This window comes from Trachemys scripta, chromosome 7 (assembly GCF_013100865.1).
Source record: "Trachemys scripta elegans isolate TJP31775 chromosome 7, CAS_Tse_1.0, whole genome shotgun sequence".
Lineage (NCBI taxonomy): Eukaryota > Metazoa > Chordata > Testudines > Emydidae > Trachemys > Trachemys scripta.
In genome coordinates, this window is record NC_048304.1 from 59448128 (window position 1) to 59467496 (window position 19369).

The following is a 19369-nucleotide window of genomic DNA, read 5'->3' on the forward strand; positions in this document are numbered from 1 at the left end:
ACGTCCCAGTGGAGACCAGGGCTAGGCACTGCATGAACACACTGTGTGAGACAGTCCTGCCCCAGTCTAACAGATGTGCATGGGAGAAAGAGAATTATGATCCCCATTTTACAGATATGGGAACTGAGGCAAAGGGATGCAAGATGACATACTCAGGGTCAGGGGCTCTGGGCCACAACTAGGAGCTGAACCCCATGCTCAGGCCAATATCTTATCTGCAAACTTATCCTTCCTCCCTTGTGCAATTTTTACTCCCTGATTACAGCTGTTTTGCTGCAGTGATGTGGGGATCATGTGAGAGACCCAGGGGTGTTTGGCCTCTATGCAAAATGAAGAGAAAAACGGGGTGACTTCTACACTCTGGCTTTCAGTGAGGGAGATTTTCTCCCAGCTCCCCAAAGCACAGACCACCTCGCCAGGCCCTGTTGCTCCCAGAGGTCACAGCACCACCAGGCGAGGGCTTCCCCGTGGGATAGGAGAAAACAGCCTGAGAAGTACAGGCACCTGATCACATGGCTGCAGCTGACAGCAACAGAAAACTTTCGGCTCGGTGGTTTAAGCTAACTGAAAAGGGGAAATATAAGCGCAAATGGTAACATTCAGGCTTGTCTCAGAGCGAGGCAAGAGGCATGTTTTGTGAAATTCTCTCCTGGGCCGTGCAAACTCTTTCTCTCTGCCTGAGCCTCATCCCCTCTGTCTTGTACTTCGCCTGTGTGGCTTTGTGCTGACTGGGGTTTGGAAGGAATTAGCTAATGGCCTAATGCAGCCTAGTTTGTGGAGCTTGCCCCTTCCAAACCCTGATCTGTCCAAGGTCTATATCTGTCGGTGGGGCCTGGCATGGAATCTGTTTTCTCTCAGGCTCCACTGGTGCAGTACTGCTTGCTTTACAGCTACAGGGCAGGATTAATTCCTGAACTAACCTGCACTGGTTTTACACCAGGGAGGAACTTGGCCTACAATGCATTGCTGCTGGCTCCATCACTACCTTCCCCTTGGTAACTAACTGCACTCGCACATGCAGCAAGGAGAACATGTTGTGTACCAAGCATACTGCTGTGTGGAAACGGAGCTGCCAGTGGCTGGGGAGAAGAGGAAAATCCTCTGCTCTCTCCTGTTAAATCAGCTGTGTCCCAGACACAGAGTCCTTTCCATACAGTACCATGAGGGCATGTGACTTTGGAAATATCGGGAGTGTCACGTCTGCTCTGCCCTGGCTTTGCTGGAAGAGGGTGGAGTTTTAACAAGGACATCTTTTCTCCCAATTGTTTTTCAGGCATTTGAGTTAAATAGGTGTTAACAAAAAACAAAATGATCTAAACACCCTGAATAAAATCCCTTCCCTCCTCAATTAATCAGGTTTCATTTGCTTGATATCTGTTATGACATAATTCTAGTTCTCTAGTTGCCCACAAAATCTGCCAGGTGGAACAGACTAGAAAATACCTGAATTTCTAATGTTAATAAATAAAATAAATGGCAAGCTTAAAAGCTAAACAAAAATCCATCCAGGCCTGTTGTTATGAAAGGGAGTGGAGAGAGGCAAACCCCCTTTGTTTTTTATTCCTAGGTGGGTCACCAAGTTCATTTGTGTCATCATTGCAGTTTACGTTGTTGGCTTCATAAAGCCACCGAGCAACCCCCTAGTTAGCAAGCTCAGCGGGGAGGCCAAAGACTCAACAGCATTTCGAGGTGACATCTCCAGTTCAAAGGCGCACTGGTGAGGGAAGCTCCTGCTGCTTCTTGCCCATGTCCTGTGGATGAAGAGAGAGGGCTTCAGTCTCCGGGGCTATCAAGCCAGCCCCTTGCCCTAGCAATTCAGCAAACCATAAAGAAAACACCATTTAATTGTTAATGTTGGAGCAAGGAAACTCTCGGATGTATGGGACCAGAAAGAAGCCCATCTCCCTGGCAGCTCTATACACCAGCTGAGCTGCTCTGAGTCATCTGAGCTGGTTTGAGTGCCTCTTGGCTCCAGTAGCTTGTGGTTCATTTTGTGCTTCTCCACTTCTGCTTTCCCCAGGAAATAAGCACAGCAGCTAACCAAGTGATTCACAGTGGAAAGTTTAAAGAGCAGAGTGGGAGCTGTTGAGCGCTTTAAGATGCCTGGCAGGACAGCTGTGTCACAGACAAAAGAAGAAAAGCCGGTTTTCCTGGATATAGCAACTGCTAGCACTGGAAGTCACTGAACCTGCATGCCCAGGTATGTCACCTGCTTTTCAGATTTGGTTTGGAATTGGAAGTGACGGGTTCACTGCTGTAACAAAGTAGATGGCGTCTGTTGTACTGACCAAACACTTTGTTTTGATAGAGTCCATTTCAAATGGCAATGGCTTTTGTGAAAGTTCAACGTGGTGTTGGGCTGTCGGGAGAGAGTGGAACAGCAGGGATACACACGAGTCTGGGTTCTTTGTTCTAGGGACAGCAGAGGGATTATAGGTGCAGAATGTATCAGCTGCTGTTGTTAGCAGAGTTGTTTGATTTGCTGTAATTGCCTCCAGCTCTCATATACTTCTATTTTTGAGTGATTTATGTTGACCTGGCTTCCATTCTGCTCTTCTTGAGGGTCTCTCTCGGAGATTAGCTTTTATCGTTAGACTGCCTGTGGGTAACTAGCAGCGTCCAATGTTCTACTTAGCATCAGGGAACAATATTTCACTGACGGCTGGACAGTACCTTATAAGTGCAATTCCTCACTGCATTATCCCCCATGCTACTCCAACTGACTCCAACAGGGGTACAGGGTATATTAGTGCAGAATCTGACTTGACAAGGTGATTGCAAGCTTCTTTTTTTGCCCCCCCCCCCCCCCCAGTGGAAAGAACGAAAGCAGGCCAAACATTAATGTTCCATAACTACGCTTTTGTTGTGCATGGAAAGGCTGTTCAGAGCAAAGCAAACAGAGAAGCCCTTAAGAACACGAGAAAGAATTAATGATTTGCCAAAATGCAGTATAGAAAGGCCTGCTTTGAAATAAAGGCAGCAAACCACCCACACAACTGAAATGTGGTCTAATAAGAACACCACGTTGGGCCAAATTCAATCTTGATTTAAATCTATTTGCTTTAATGGAGTCATGCCTGTTCATGCTGTCTCTGAACTGGACAAGATGTTATGTTAATCATATTGCTGCAGAAACCAAGGACCGTATCCTGTGAAAAGACACCTGTCCTTCAGACAGTGTACAACCCTCTCCACATTTGTCAGTATGTTTAATAGTCCATCTTCTCTTATTTTTGTTTAGGGAACACTTAGGGTCCCCAACCAAGAGAGGGCCCTATTGTGCTCAGTGCTGTACAAACATGGAAGAAGAGACAGGCCATGCCTCAAAGAGTTTACAATCTAAAGAGACCAGACAAAGGGTGGGAGGGGAGTTGCACTTAGCAACCTTAACTAAGTTCTTAGTTTTTGTATAGCATATAGTCTGGGATCACAGTGTAAACTATATGTTTTTAGATTTTCCTTGTGACATATATTATTCCCGGTTCAAACACTAGATGCATGGCTGAAAGTTTGTAAATAACGGATCAGATCAGCGGGAATTCAGGGAAGAGAAGCAAAGATGATTAGGAGACAGAAGAGATTGACTAAATGGAATGATAAAGGAAAGTAAATATGTAGCATTTGACCAACTGACAGTTATGAGGGAATAGGATGCCCTCTACAAGCATGAAAGGGCACAAACAGCCAGGAGGGAGAGGAGTCGTGGTGGATTCTCCATCAGTGACCATTTTAAAATCAAGATTGCATGTTTTTCTACAAGATCTGCTCTAGGAATTATTTTGGGGAAATTCTCCTCTGGGCTGTGTTATACAGGACTAGATGATCACAACGGTCCCTTCTGGCTTTGGATTCTGTTTAATGTATGTATTAATTGAGGGAGCTAAGGGCACGTCTTCACTACCCGCCGGATTGGCGGGTAGCAATCGATCTATTGGGGATCGACTTACTGCATCTAGTGAAGATGCGATAAAATCGATCCCTGATCGCTCTGCCGTCGACTCCAGAAATCCACTGCGGCAAGAGGTGGAAGCGGAGTCGACGGCGGAGCGGCAGCGGTTCAACTCGCCACCGTCCTCACAGCCAGGTAAGTCGACCTAAAATACGCAACTTCAGCTACGCTATTCACGTATCTGAAGTTGCATATCTTAGGTCGACCGCCCCCCTCCCATAGTGTAGACCTAGCCTAAGAGTGAATAGACCTAGAATGTATGGGATGAAATTAAGTAAAGAAAAATGTATACTGAATATCAGGAGACACTTTCAGTCAGTGAGATCTGTCAGGCAGTAGAATAATCTCTCAATGGAGCTGGTTGAAGCCTCGTCATTTGGGGCATTTAAAACTAGTCTCTGGGTATTCACTGGAGAACAGCGGTCCTTGCCTGGCTGGAGAGAAATTGAGTAGGGGACCCAAGAATGCTTCCAGCTTTGATTCGGTGACCTAGTTGTTTTTGATGCTCACCAGAACATTGGGGTTTATTGTACAGTCGGAGCAGAGAACTGCTTATGGAGAGAGACCCAGCTGCGGAGTTTGGAGCTAAACTTCCCAGATGTTTTGATCCAGCATCTTACTTTGGGACTTGTCTTCAACTGACTATTTTCTCATTTCACAAGATCATTCAGTTGAATCTCTCAAGTTCTGAGCAGTCTGGTAGTTGGTAGACAGAATAGAACAGTGGACTAAAATGTGGTCTGGTGTGGGGATTGGTCCTGTGTAGGTACAACTTATTCTCGATAAAGTGAACCACAAAAAAAGAGCTACACTATTTCAGCTAGTGAGGTTCTTTGATTGTTTCTCACCACCAGACCCCATTTTCCATTTGCCCCTTTTCAGTCAGAGAAGGCCCAGCCACTTTGCACTGTGATTTCATACAGATGTCATTTAGAACAAAAGATAAAATTGTACTAGTATCACTTCCCCTTTTTTTACTTGCTGCCACTTTCTGAATAACAGCAATGGGCCTTTTGTATATTTTTACTTTCATGTCCCTTTTAAAAACACTATTGTATTTTAAAGACTCTTGTTCCATGTCATCTTGGTATGTAAAGATGTTTCATAACTTATCAAAACTAAAAAGAAAACAGTGCTTAATAGCTAGATCCTAAGCGACCATCATCAGTGTTAAAGGTGGGCAATAACACAAGCACAAGGGGCCTCTTAAAATTGTTTAGACCAGTGACTTTCAACCTTTCTTCATTTGCAGACCCCTAAGACATTTTGAATGGTGGTGCGGACCCCTTTTGAAATCTGAGAAATAGTCTGTGGACCCAGGGGTCCATGGACCACTGGGTGAAAACCACTGCTTTAGTGGTTTCAGATGCTAGCTCCGTGGTAGCAGATCTTTCCAACAGAATAATTAGCTTTTAAGAGGATTAGAAAATTCAAGGAATTCAGAGATTTTTAAGGCCAGAAGGGACTCTTATGATTAAGAAGGGACCACTATGAAGAGAAATATTTGTTCAACAGCAATCAGCAGAAGACTTGGGACTGGACTAACTCAGTGTCTCTTGGCTTGAAGTTTAATGCATCTTCCCCCGAGACTAGAGGTATCAGTAATGGGATAGGCTGTAGCCTCCATTTTGAAGAGATGGCATGTACACCTAGATTTAGACATCAGTGGTTTCCAGGGGTGGCAGGTTTGTAGAAATTTTGGTGGTGCCCAGAATGCCCAGAGCCTGCACTCACCAAACTCCACCCCCAACCTGCCTAAGGTTCTGGGAGCAAGTTTGTGTGGGGGGAGGAGGTCTGGGGTGCAGGCCCTGGGCTGGGACACGGGATTGGGGTGCAGGAGGGGTGCAGGGTCAGGGAGGGAGTTTGGGTGCAGAAGGGGTGAGAGGTTGGGCTCTGGGAGGGAGTTTGGGTAGGGAGGTCTGGGGTGCAGGCTCTGGGAGGGAGTTTGGGTACTGGGTGCAGGCTCCAGGCTGGGGTTGGGGTAGGGAGTGGGGGTGCAGGCTCTGGGAGGGAGTTTGGTGGTGCGAGGGGGTGTGTGGGAAAGGGGAGGGGGAGCAGGCTCTGGGAGGGGGTGAGGAAGTGTGGCGCTTACCTGGGGCTCCTAGGCAGATCGGGCTGGAGGGCCTCCGCGCACTGTTACCCCCAGGTACTGCCCCCGCAGCTTCCTATTGGCTGCAGGGGTGCTTGGGGTGGGAACAGTGCGCGTGGACACAGACCCGACCCACCCCGCCCAGGGGCTGCAGGGGCCAGCAGCCACGTGGAGCGAGCAGGCAGGAAGCTGCTCAGCTCCGCTGTGCTGCCGGTGGTGGGTGGGGGTCCCAGGGCCGTTTTAAATCTCCTGGAGGATGCGCGGAGGGAGTGCCCAGGGACAGCAGGTGGGGCCAAGGGAGAGACCCAGCCTCAAACAGTGCAGGAACTGGGCCCTGGGCCAGGAATATTCCTGGTGCCCAGGCACCACGGGCCCATAGATTGCGCCGCCTATGGTGGTTTCCCTATATAAATTCTACTTCTGGGATGGAAAGAGTGAACTGTGTTCTAAGTGAAAGGGAATGTAACCAAGCCTGGGCTTTTTGGGTTGCATAATGATCTCAATTTAGAGTAGTTTCAGCTCTGATTAGGTACCTGCCACCAATACTTTCCTGTGTTTTCCTCTCTCTTTACTTAACTTTACAGGCTCAGAATGACAGAATCATAGACATTGGGGGCAATCCTTGCCCCATTGAAGTCCCTGGTAAAACTCCCATTGACTTCAGTAGGGGGCATGATTTCACCCTAAGGGACCAAACCTTCAGTGCCTTACTCATGTGAGTAGGCCTCATTTAAGCTGGGCTAATAATAAAAAAAAAGTTAAATAAATTATTAGTTTAAAAAAAGAGACAGTTCATAAATTTGTCAATTATCAAATAATTTTATCTATTTCTGGATCTGCCACTGGCCTATGTCACTTGACCGCCTGTGCCTCAGTTTTTACATCTAGAAAATGGGGATAAGGATACTGATCTCCACTGTAAAGTGCTTTGATGTCTACTGATGAAAAGTGCCCTATGAAAGGTAGATAGGCTTATTATTATCATTGGACCATCTTTGGTCTTTACTCACGGAAGTAATCCTGGCGAGTTGCATCGGACTATACTGTGTTACTCGCCTGAATAAGCATTTGCTGGATCCAGCCATAGAGGCAGAAAAATACCTAAATCCAGTGTTCTCCCTGCTGGCGATAACTGGCTTTAGCTTTTGCAGTGCTACCACCAAGGTAGTGAGACTACTGTTATGAAGAAGGGATGCCCTTCGGACTTGTTGCGAAGGTCAAGGGCTGCCTCTTTGACAACGACTGGCTCTGAACACACTTTTCATTAGCCCCCTTGGAAAAGTCCAGACTCTTCTGAGGCAATATGCATCTCAGAAGTGGGCTGAGGCCAAGCAATGTCGTCTTACCAGAGCCAAAAATAAAGCATGACAAATGCTCTGCCCGCTCAGTCATAGGGCACGTGGTCCTCCTGTCTATCTTCTGCAGTGCTGTCATTGCACACGTTCTGCCTATGTCATGTTGTTGTCTTCATTAATTACTTATTTTAAAAAAAAACTGGATGCTGGTGACAAGTGCCAGATCAACAGCCTTGGAGACTGACGTCTCCTGATTATTCAGTGATGGAGCAAGCTTCCCCTTTGGTGCCCTGCCTACAGCCCTGACTCAAAGGTACAGAACTAACCCCATAGCTCTGTCTCCATGTCCATTTCCCCCTTGCCTTCCTGCTGTGACTACTAGCAAAGAGTATTGATAAGTGCTATGACCACAGATTTGTTCCACATGGGCCACTGAACAGCCATGAAATGGTAAAAATATCCCCCTCACTGGAGCTCTGGGCTACTGTGTGAGAACCAGGGACTGAAACCGACCAGGCTGGTTTCAGTGCACAAGCTAGGCAAAGTGCCAATAGTAAACAAGCAGCATACATGCTGGAGAGCAAATGAGCATTAAGCTTTAACTGTTTAATCTGGTTGTGGTGAGAGAATTTAAGATATGTTTAGTAGAGATGGCTGGGGATTTTCTCTCAAAATATTTTTTCAACAGAAAATAAAGTTTCAGGAGAACAAATTGAAATTTTCCAGCAGAAATGTTTTCTGTTGGGAAAATCAAAATAAACTATTTTGAATCACCCCCAACATATTGATGTTGACTATTTCATTTTGAATCAATTCACCCTTAATCTCCTATGTTGCTCATGTCCCATATTATCCATTAGAGTATGGGCTTCTTGGTTACACTACATCTCCCAGGGCTCACTGTGGTCTTCTCTCTAGTTGAACTGATGTGGTGCATTATGGAAGTCGTGAGACCAGTGAGCATCATAGGAGATGTTATTTGGTTGGGAAGCACAACTCATAAAGAAGAATGGGGGCATGAGCCACTAAAAACTATAACTCCCATAAGGCACCTGGGCACCTCAGGGAAAGCAGATTAATATCCAGCCAACCTGAAAGTAAGTGTTTCAATTTGGTTCACAAACCGAAACAAAATATGTTGATTCAAAAATGTCAAAATGTTTCCTTTATTTGGAACTATTGAAATGAAATCTTCTGATGTTTCTGAACCAAAATTTTTCAGAACTTTGTTACATTAAACTTTTTGATATTTTGACTTTTTGTCCCAAATTGGGATAAGAACAAATGCTGAAATATTGTAATTTCTCATGGAAATTTTTCCAATTTTTCAAAATTCATTCATCCTTTACAGCATTGCCAATTTTCATGATTTTATTGTGAATCTCATGATATTTGGTGTTTAAGTTGAAGTCCCAGCTCCGAGAGTCATGTGAATATATGAAAATCTCAACTTCCATTAAAAAAAAAAAAACAAATTTCTAGCCCTCAGTGTTGATGAGAAAAGCTTGGAAATGTGACACCCTATGGCTCAGAAAGTAGCAGGTAGCCAATAGAAAGAATATCAAATGTAGTATTTTCTTAAAATCTAAAGATTTTTAAGCCAAACTCATGATTTTGGGGGGCCCATGAATTTTGAATGCTTGGGTTGGCTATACTGCCTTTAACATTTTTATTAACTATCTGGAATCAAGAGTAAGCAGCCCATGTAGAAAAAACTTGTATTTCATATGCATAGGAAGTATGCCATTGTTTTTCTATATATTAACTTGTGTGTGGAGTGTAATTTGTATTGAAGGGTCCGCTCTCATGTTAATTCATGTACTAATAAATTGGGCAAGTGAAGTGAGCCCTTACATTCGACTCCATGGCATTTCTCTGTCTGTCTCGTGGTAATTTTTTGAAAAATGCATCTCATTAATTCCAAAATTCCAGGGAATGATCTAGGTATCAGTGGGCAGAACCTTATTGAAGTGTTATGACTCTGGATACAGGAGTGCGGCGGTGACCTCACAGGGACCCATGGCAGGGAGCAGACATTCTGGATATAGGGACGAGGCAGTGACTTCAGGGTGAGAATAAGTTTAGGGCACCATAGAGCTTCCCCTGCCTGCAGCACCAAAAGGGCACCCTGTGGGCCTAAGTTTAGTGGAAATCAGGCTACTGGAAGACTCACTCCCCTACTTTGGCCAGTTCCCCCCACACTGGGCCACTCACCCCAACTCTGGCCTGCAGGGGCATGAGCTAGCCCTAGTGGTGAAAGGTTCTGACTGTTGCCTGTGAGGGCTCAGCTGTCCATTCAAAGGGTGCTACCCTCTAGGGATAATACCTCATTTTTAATCCATAGATATCAGAGTGTTTTACAAAGCAGGTCAGCATCTTCATCTCCATTTTACAAATGGGGAAACTGGGGCACAGAGTGGGGATGCGACATGCCCAAGGTTATCCAGTGGGCCAGCGGCAGAGCCAGGGCTAGAACCCAGGTCTCCCGAGTCCTAACCTAGTACTCGATCTGTTTTCTCTGTCCAAGAGGTAAAGCCTATGCTAGTTCTATAGCATTTGCGTGTTGCGCTTGTTAGGGTTGTTCTCAGCAATGAGTAGAGAGCTTAGATGTAACAATTAAACGATTGTAAGGAGAGATGGTAGAAAATAATAATTGGAACCTGCTGTCTTCAGCCGTCTGCAGTTCCCTGATTTCCCCCCAATGCCACCTTTCAAGGCAGAGGCGGGACAGCCCGGTATCATGCATTCCCGCGGCCCAGCCTGAATTGCATGCGGTTGGCTGAACTGCAGTTGCACCTGGTGCCACTAGAGGCAGCTGTGCTGCATGGTGTTAGGTGGCTGCCAGCGTGGAACCTGCCCCGAGGAGGAAGTGGTGATGATGGCAAATGGAATAGACAGGGAGTAAGGTGGGCAGAGGAGTGTGTGGTGGTGGTGTGTGTGTGTGTGTGTGTGTGTGGTGGGTGTGGAACTGGGCTGAATGAGGAGGAAGAGACTGGAGGGGAACTGAGGCAGGGAAGCACAGAAAAAGGGGGTGGTAGGCCGTGACTGAGTGGGGGGGGGGCACAGAATAAGGGAGCTGCTCCAGGCTGAGCTGCCAGGCACTGCATTTCACTTTAAGCACATGAGCAGTCCCACTAACATGCTTACGTGCTTTTCCGGCTCGGGGCCGGAGCACTCCACATCCTGCAGGATCGAGCCCAAATGGCCAGGAAGGACATGGGAAGCAGTGAGACTTAAGGGTGATAGTGGACAGCAAGTTACAGCTGAGCTCACAAGGGGATATGGCTGCAAGAAAGAGGCACTGGGTGAAATCCTGTCCCCAACTGAAGTCTATCAGAATTTTGCCATTGACTTCAGTGGGGCCAGGACTTCACCTCATGTGATTTGGTGATTCATGACCAGCGGGAGCATGTCTTGGAGCAATGAGGCCTCTGTACATGGATCCTTTGAGACGGCATATAAATTCTGCATCCCGTTTGGAGCATGCTGACACCCAACAGATGTGTACAAAGTGAAAGGGATTAATAGAAGAGCAAGAAAAATAACTGCGGAGCTTGGGGGGCTGGTTAGCCTTTCTGACTGGGAAAGACTTAACTAACTAACTACAGGGATCTGTTACTCAGCAGTTTCTGAGTGTTGAGACTGTTTCTGGGTATTGCACCTTTAATGGGCTGCAACTGCCATTTGGTGAGACAGCAAGTGCAGCATGTTACAAGTGAAACCCACACCATGTGCTCTCTCCTGGAGAGTTTATTCTGGTGGCTGCCCTTAGTTTGAAAAGAAAGCAACTGAGACTGAGTCTGGCTGTTTCCCCTGTGCAAAGAGCAGTCAATCAGCTCTTCATGGAAAATCCTACAAGAAAATAAGTAAGGTTGCCAATTTTGGTTGGGCATATTCCTGGAGGTTTCATCGCATAACATAATCTTTAATTCCTGGGGATTCCAGGACAATCCTGGAGGGTTGGCAACTTTAAAATAACCCTTGTTTTTAAACTCAGGTCTGTTTGGCCACGGGATGGACCCAGCAGAGGAGCTCCCGAAGCAGCAGGGGGATTTCCTGGATGAGACAGGGCAGAAGCCAGGACCTGACGATGTGGATGCCCCGGCGCAGCCTGAGGCCAGTGGGGAGGGGCAGCACCAGTGCCCCGCTCTCCTGTGGGACACCCTAGCCAAGCAGTTTCTGGAGTACGAGCAGGCGTCTCCTTATCTCATCCCAGAAGAGCAGCAGAGGAGGCTGCTGGGCTTCCTTCCCCTCTTCCTAAAGGTTTGCTCTTCTGCTATCTTAGGGGCCTGGCTAGAGGCTTTACCCCTAATTCTCTGTTGCCCTGCACCTAGCATGGTCGTCATTTACACGGTGGGTGGGCGTATGCCCTGTATGCCACGGAGTCTGTTCTGTAGCTCCCTCGTGGGGTGCTTTTGTCCTTCAGCCACCCTTCTAATAGCTCCTGCAGTGTGTGTGATTACACTGGGAAGCTGCGCTTTGTGGGACTGGGCAGTTAGAAGCAAAGGATCTGCCAGTGGATGGGCATGTTTCAAAGCGGGGTTGGGACTGGTGTGGTGTGGGAAGGGTTAGACCAGCGGTGCCCCTTGTTAAGAAAGGATGCGGATCATCTGGGTACAGGTTAGGCTGGGATGGGCAAACTGTTTGGTTTATGCAACCTGATGGATAGAGAGCACAGAGTAAATGATGTCCAGATCAAATTCTTGGAATAATAATACCTAGCTCTTACACAGCCCTGTTCATTGGTAGATCTCAAGGTGCTTTACAAAGAAAGCAAAGGGCACACTTCCACATGAAAGCCAGTTAACTGTAACAATCATGCTGTTGATGGTTCATGTGTCTGTTGCAATATGTACTATGTGCTCTGAGCCATTTTACAGAAGGGGAAACTGAGGTACAGAGAGGTGATGTGACTTGCCCAGGGTCACCCAGGAGGCCATTGGCAGAAATAGGAATAGACCCTGGATCTCCTGAATTCCAATCAAGTGCTCTAACCCCTAGGCCGTACTGCCACTTACTACAGACACTTACCCCCAGAGCTCCCATTTGCAAGAGGCTTCAGGATAAAATTCAGTGAGTGCTACTTCCAGAGGTGCTACACTCACCATCTCCCACATCCTCTGCTGTTGACTGAAACTTGGAATGCTGCTTTTGTTTGACAGGGGACAAATATGCAGCCAGAGTGGTGAAAGGAGCTCTGCTCTTACAGCAGTAGGCACGGCAATAGAACGTACTGGGATGGATAGAAAATTGTTCCTAGTTTCAAATACGTTATGGCTGCATAAAGGATGCCATGGCTTCAAACTCAATCTAGCTGCAAATCTCAGCATGTAAGTCAGTCAGTCTTCTCCTGAAGATCCAAGTAGCGATGGGCCAGAACATTTAGATCCAGATTTCAGACATATCCTCCCACAATGATATTTTCCTGCAAAAGTTTCTTGGTTTTGATGACACCCCGTTTTGGGGGCAAGTTTTTGCTATTCATGGTGTGTGATTGATTAGTCACCAAAGTTACTCTTTCTGCTCCCAACTAGTCAAGGCAATCTTTCTCAACAGGAATGTGGGGAGGCAGGAACCAGAGGTCTGGACTGTTCGTAGCTTTTGCATAGCTGAACAGATTGCTGTATGCAAATTCCCTCCCCCGGGGGCCAAATAGCCCCAAAGGAGTTGGGAAAAGGCAGGGACTGGGAGCATAGTGCACCATGTGTGCTGGGAGGCACAAAATCATGTACATCTGGCAAGGGACATAAAAGGCAATAAAAAAAAAAAAAAAAAAGAGGTTCTTTAAATACATTGGGAGCAAGAGAAAAGGAAGGAAAGTGTAGGTCCCCTACTTAGTGGGGAAGGAGATCTAATAACTTATGACATCAAGAAGGTTGTGGGGTTTAGTGCCTATTATGTTTCAGTCTTCTCTAAAAAGTTGAATGGTGACCAGCTACTCAGAAGTAATCTATCTTCAATAACTCCGGGAGGATATGTGAGGTCATAGAGGACTAGAGAAGGGCAAACATAGTGCCTGTCTTTAAAAAGAGGACATGGGAATTATAGACCAGTCAGCCTATCTTTGATACCTGGAAATATACTGGGACAAATTATTAAACAATCTGGGGGATAAGGTTATAAGGAATAGCCAGCATGGATTTGCTAAGAAAAAATTGTGCTAAACCAACCTAACTTCCTGTTTGATGGGCTTACGGCCTAGTGGATGTGGGGAAGCAGAAGATATGATATATCTTCATTTCTTATTAAGGCTTTTGATACAATCCCACATGACATTCTCAGGGAAATGTAGTCTAAATGAAATTGCTATAAGGTGGGTGCACAGCTGATTGAGAGACCGTAATCAAACAGTAGTTATCAATGGTTTACTGTCAAACTGGGAGGGTGTATGTAATGGGGTCCCTCAGGGGTCGGTCCTGGGTCCAGTATTATTAAATAGTTTTGTTAATCCATTTGGATAATGGAGTCGGGACTATGTTTATAAAATTTGCAGATGACACCAAGCTGGGAGGGGTTGCAAGCACTTTGGAGGACAGGTTTGGAATTCAAAACCACCTTGACAAATTAGAGAATTGGTCTGAAATCAACAAGATGAAATTCAATAAAGACAAATGCAAAGTACTTCACTTAGGAAGGAAAAATCAAATGCACATCTACAAAATGGGGAATAACTGTTTAGGTGGCAGTACTGCTGAAAAGGAGCTGGGGCTTCTAGTGCATCAAAAATGAAATGTGAGTCAACAATGTGATGCAGCTGCGAAAAAGGCTAATATCACTCTGGGATGTATTAACTAACAGGAGTGCTGTATGTAAGACACGGGAGGTAATTGTCCTGTTTCACTCAGGATTGGTGAGGTCCCCGCTGGAGTGCTGTGTCCAGTTCTGGATGCCACCTTTTAGGAAAGATGTGGACAAATTAGGGAGTCCAGAGGAGAGAGACACAAATGATAGAAGGTTTAGAAAACCTAACATGTAGAGAAAGGTTAAAAAAATTGGCTGTATTTAGTCCCAAGAAAAGAAGACTGAGGGGGGACCTGACAAGTTTTCAAACATGTTAAGGGCTGTTATAAAGAGGGTGGTGATCAATGGTTCTCCTCGTTCACTGAAGTTAGGACAACAAGTAATGGGCTTAATCTGCAGCAAGGGAGTTTTAGGTTAGATATTAGGAAAAACTTTCTAACTCTAAAGGTAGTTGAGCTCTGGAACAGGCTTCCAAGGAAATTGTGGAATCTCCATCATCCACGAAGAAGTGGGTATTCGCCAACGAAAGCTCATGCTCCTATACGTCTTTTAGTCAATAAGGTGCCACAGGACTCTTTGCTCCATCACTGGAGGTTGTTAAGAACAGGCTGGACAAACACTTGTAAGGGATGGTCCAGGTTTATTTGGCCCTGCCTCTGCGAAGGGGCCTGGACTTGATGACTTTTTGGGTCCCTTCCAGCTCTGCATTGCTCTGATTCTGTGCTCCAGGAAGGACTGTGAAATCCACACCTAAGCTCCCCCATCTCCAGTTCTGGCCATCCTCTAACTCAGGCCTGTGCCTGTCAGGTACAACATGGTCCATGACAGCTGATAAATAATATCCTTTCCAGTCCATGTTTTCAGATAAGTCACTTGTGATAAAATCCATGACTCTTTTGGGTTTGGCCGGTATTTCACCAGTAAAACGGCAGCTGTCTGAACTCTCAGGAGCAGTGAATGATCTGCCCCAATGAATGAATGAGCAAACGCTTTGTGTTCATCCATCACTCCTTTTTTGTACTGCTTAACCAGCCAACGGCCCGTCCGGATCTGTCGGGACGTGAAGGTGTGCTGCTGGTGAGCCTGAGTGTTTTAAACCTGAGGCTTCCCACACTGTGCCTGTGTGTTCGTGTAGCACAAAGGCCTGGTTAATGTTCTATCAGGTGAAAAGCGAAAGCCTCACTCAGCTGCCACTTTCTCCTTCCCCTGGGGATTTGTTCGCATACAAGTGTGACTGTCCCAAGTTCAGGAACCTGCCCTCCTCCTGCCTACAACAGACTTTGTATGTGTGGGGGGAAACCCTTACCCCTCTGAGTCAATGGCAAAATTCTGACTGACTTCCAGGGGACCAGCATTTCAGCCTTGACCTTTAAAAGACACTCTGCTTTGACTCAGGCGCTTATCAGCTTGGCTGGCTTCTGTCGGCAGGGCCCATATGCTTTTTAAACACATTAGAGCAGGGGTGGCCAACGTGAGCCTGAGAAGGAGCCAGAATTTACCAATGTACATTGCCAAAGAGGCACAGTAATATGTCAGCAGCCCCCCCATCAGCTCCCCCACCCCACTCTCAGCACCTCCCACCCACCGGCAGCCCCACCAATCAGCGCATCCCCCTCCCTCCCCGCACCTCCCGATCAGCTGTTTTGTGGCATGCAGGAGGCTCTGAGGGGAAGGGGAAGGAGCGAGGGCACGGCAGGCTCAGGAGAGGGGGCAGGAAGGGGTGGAGTGGGGGCAGGGCCTGTGGCAGAGCCAGGGGTTGAGCAGTGAGCACCCCCTCAGCACACTGGAAAGTTGGCGCCAGTAGCTCCAGCCCTGGAGTCGGTGCCTATACAAGGAAAAGCATATTAACTTTTGAAGAGCCGCATGTGGCTCCGGAGCCACAGGTTGGCCACCCCTGCATTAAAGGCTGTGCCATGCCATTCCCCTCCCCATGCGTTGCCTGGAACAGTGCAGCAGTGCCACACAACCCCTGCAGAGGGCGCAACCTCGCCCTGAGTTTCTGTTCTCCCTTCGCTAGCAGCGCTTCTCTCCGGGTTCCCCCGTTGCGCTCTGACTGGATTAGGGGCCGCCCACTCCTTAGCAGTAGCATATCTGGGGGGGAGCAGGGGGAGTGGCTGCTCCCCCACTGAGCACATTCCCCAAAAGTGGCGCCTTTTTAATTTTTACACTCGCGCGGGGACGACGTTGCGGGGTGAGACCTTGGAAGCACCTCTTTGCTCCCAGCTGTCAGCTCGCGGCGCAGAGGGCATGCCTGTCCCATTAAACTGGGTGGGAGGGGGCATTCCCATGGTGCCTAGCGGTGGGCGGCTTGGATTTTAAATCCTAGCAGCTGGCGGTGAGAGCAGGGCGAGGTCAGCAGCCGTGCAGGGAGCAGGGCAGGGCAGGGTTCGGGAGCCGCGGGTAGGGGTGGGGCAGGATCACGAGCATGGTGGCTGGGAAGAGGGTGAAGCCGCTGGGCGCAGTGGAGCCCGGGAAGGGGGCTGGGGCTGGGGCTGGGGCCGGGGCACTCACCAGCAGCAGTGTGGGAAGTGGAGCAATGTGGCCCCAGCCTGCTCCACTCCCCCAGCTCCCAGCCGTGGCGCTCCGCTTCCCGCTGCCGGCGAGTGTGGTGTGCGGGGAGGTTGGGGAAAGGTTCTTCCCCACCCCCCACTCACCGGCGGCGGGAAGCAGAGCGATGCGGCCCCAGCCAGTTCCGCTTCCCTTGCCCCTGCCCCTACCACTACCCCAGCTGTGTTGCTGGGGGGAAGGGAGGGGGATTAGGAAAAGGTTTCCCCCCCCACACACTCACTGGAGGCGGGAAGCAGAGCAACGCGGCCCCAGCCTGCTCCGCTTCCCTTGCCCGGGCCCCAGCCATGTCGCTGGGGTGGGGGGATTGGGGAAAGGTCCCTCCTTGCTCCCCCCCCCACTCACCAGCAGCAGTGGCGGGAAGCGGAGCAGCCCGGCCCTAGCCCGCTCCACTCTGCTAGCTCCCAGCCACGTCGCTCCACTTCCCGCTGCCGGTGAGTGCGGGGAGGTTGGGGAAAGGACGCCCCCTGCATTCACCGGCGGTGGGAAGCAGAGCGACACGGCCCCAGTCCATTCCGCTTCCCTTGCCTCTGCCCCAGCCGTGTTGCTTGGGGGCTGGGGAAAGGTCCCCCCTCCCCTGCTGCACTCATCGAGCTGGCTGGGGCCGGGTTGCTCCGCTTCTGCTGCTGCTGGTGAGTGCAGGGGGGGATCCCTTCCCCCAAGCTCCCTCCCCTGAGCGACACAGCTGGGCTGAGGGAAGCGGACAGGGCTGGCTCTGACTTTTTTGCCGCCCCAAGCCATAAAAAAGAAAAAGAAAAAAACCAGGGCACAGGGCAGCCGGACCCGGAGGCAAAACAAAAAACAACAACCGAAAACCCTGGGTGCAGGGAGGCTGGACCCAGAGGCAAGGCAAAAAAAAAAAAAAAAAAAAACCCAGGGTGCAGGGTGGCCGGACCCGGAGGCAAAGCCAAAAAAAAAAAAAAATAGGGCAGCCGTACCGCCCTAGGATTGGACGGAATGCCGCCCCTTACAATCTGCCGCCCCAAGCACGAGCTTGCTTGGCTGGTGCCTGGAGCCCTGGAAGCGGATATTTCCTAGGGGAGGTTGTGGGACACTTGCTTATCCTCCGGCTCTAGTGCACTAGCCTAGCTGGCAATAAGGGGCCATGGGGCAGTTGCGATCTGGCTCCTGGTCAGCAAGTGTAATTCCTTGTGGGCTCTGTGGGGAGCGGAGTCCTGATTCTACCACCAGAGACCTGTGGAAGTGAAATTGTTCATCCCAGGATGATTTAGGCAGTGTCTCAGCAGTGGTGAAAAAGAGCATTTTCCAGCACTTCCATGCAAAGTTGGATTTGTCTCAAGGAAATGTTGAAATCCAGAATTTTAAACCTTGAGGGTTTCACCCAAGATGAACTCACTTCCATGTGAAAAAACGGTTACTCCAAACTGATGCCATTTTGGAGCAAAACATTGCAAGTTTCTTGTGACTGATAGGGAGGAAAAACACAAAGTTGCAATGAAACATGAAAGCTTCAGACACCAAGCAATCAGAGCAATGTAGGCCTGGAAGGGACCCCCAAAAGTATCAAGTTGTCAATATTTCACACAGCCTTATTCAGCAGTTCACAGTCCAATCAATCAACAAGAAATAAGCTGGAGTTAGCCAGTAGTGACTATATATAGGAGCTTCAGAAAATCTTCTTTGCTATTCAGCATTACTTCTATGGAAGGGATATTTTTTGGAATGAAACTTTCAAAGGATTGAGGACGTTAGCCATCCGGCTTGCTGTTGCAGAAATTCTTTTGACTGTACACCCAAAGCTAGAAATCTAAGGATTTAGAACTATGCAGAAAGGCAGGAAGTCATGTTTATTTTTGATCTACCACTATGACGAAAAAAATAATTTTTAGCACATCTAGGAGGAAGGGTTTCTCTTCCCCATGATGCATGCTCAGAACTGCAGAGGCAGTCGCATTTTTAAACAAGGTCTCCTTGGCCATATTCACACCCCTTGTGCCTTTGCTTTCCACATACATCCTAGTACGACTTCTGGTGGAAAGTGAATTCCCAAAACTCACTACTACCCACTGATAGTGAACTTTACATTCTTAAGGACCTTGAATGGCTACACTGCAATCCAGAGAGGGAGCCATGAACTCCTTGGGGCCATAGGTTCATTACAATGTTTTCAGTGAAATGTTTTCCCAGTTCCCTGGGACAAATCGGCAGAACTTTGGACAGTGTGAGCATTCTGGGCCAGATGACCTAGAACTCTGCAGATTTGCATCACAGAGAATCGAACCCTTTAACACTGAAGAGAATCAGGATTGTTACCATCTGGTCTTTTTCTTCTTTCTTGTAAAATCCTCCCTCCCTCCCTGGCCTGTACTTAGGGATCAAAATCCCTGCTCAGTTTGTGTATGTCGTAAGGCTTTCAGCCACGGGAGGTGGCTGGGGGGACTTGTAAGCCCCAGTTCCTCATTCTAATTAAGATGATTGCCCTTTGCAGTACCTTCCTCCCCGTCTTTGTCTTTTCCTTCCTCTATGCATCACTCCATGGCCATTACACGTTTGGAACCTTTGCACTTAAGTAGTATTTGTGTTCTATTTCCCGCGGCTGTAGGCAGGAGGAGGGGACGGGTGCTCCACAGGCGGAGCACAGGAGCTCCACGAGTCATCCGGGCTCACAGGGTTAGTGGGAACACATTGTGCATGTGACTCACATCCAAACCAGGGCAGGGCAGCGCGACCCCTATAGCTTCTCCTGTGGCTCTTCATGCTACTGAGAGC

The 19369-nt window shown here is 48.1% G+C and overlaps 1 protein-coding gene across 2 annotated transcripts in view; it reads left to right on the forward strand.

The window, feature by feature from the left end:
* The first annotated feature begins 2033 nt into the window (after positions 1–2033).
* WDFY4 (WDFY family member 4) overlaps positions 2034–19369 on the forward strand; it is a 240142-nt gene continuing 222806 nt past the window's right edge. Inside the window, exons 1-2 of one of the 2 annotated variants that reach the window (XR_004646538.1) lie at positions 2034–2200; positions 11331–11596. Coding sequence is in view for 1 of the 2 variants with exons in the window: in XM_034776723.1 (XP_034632614.1) it covers positions 11348–11596 (249 nt within the window). In the remaining variant the exon portion in view is untranslated. The remainder of the gene's footprint in view (positions 2201–11330; positions 11597–19369) is intronic. The other variant, XM_034776723.1, reaches the window with a different exon arrangement.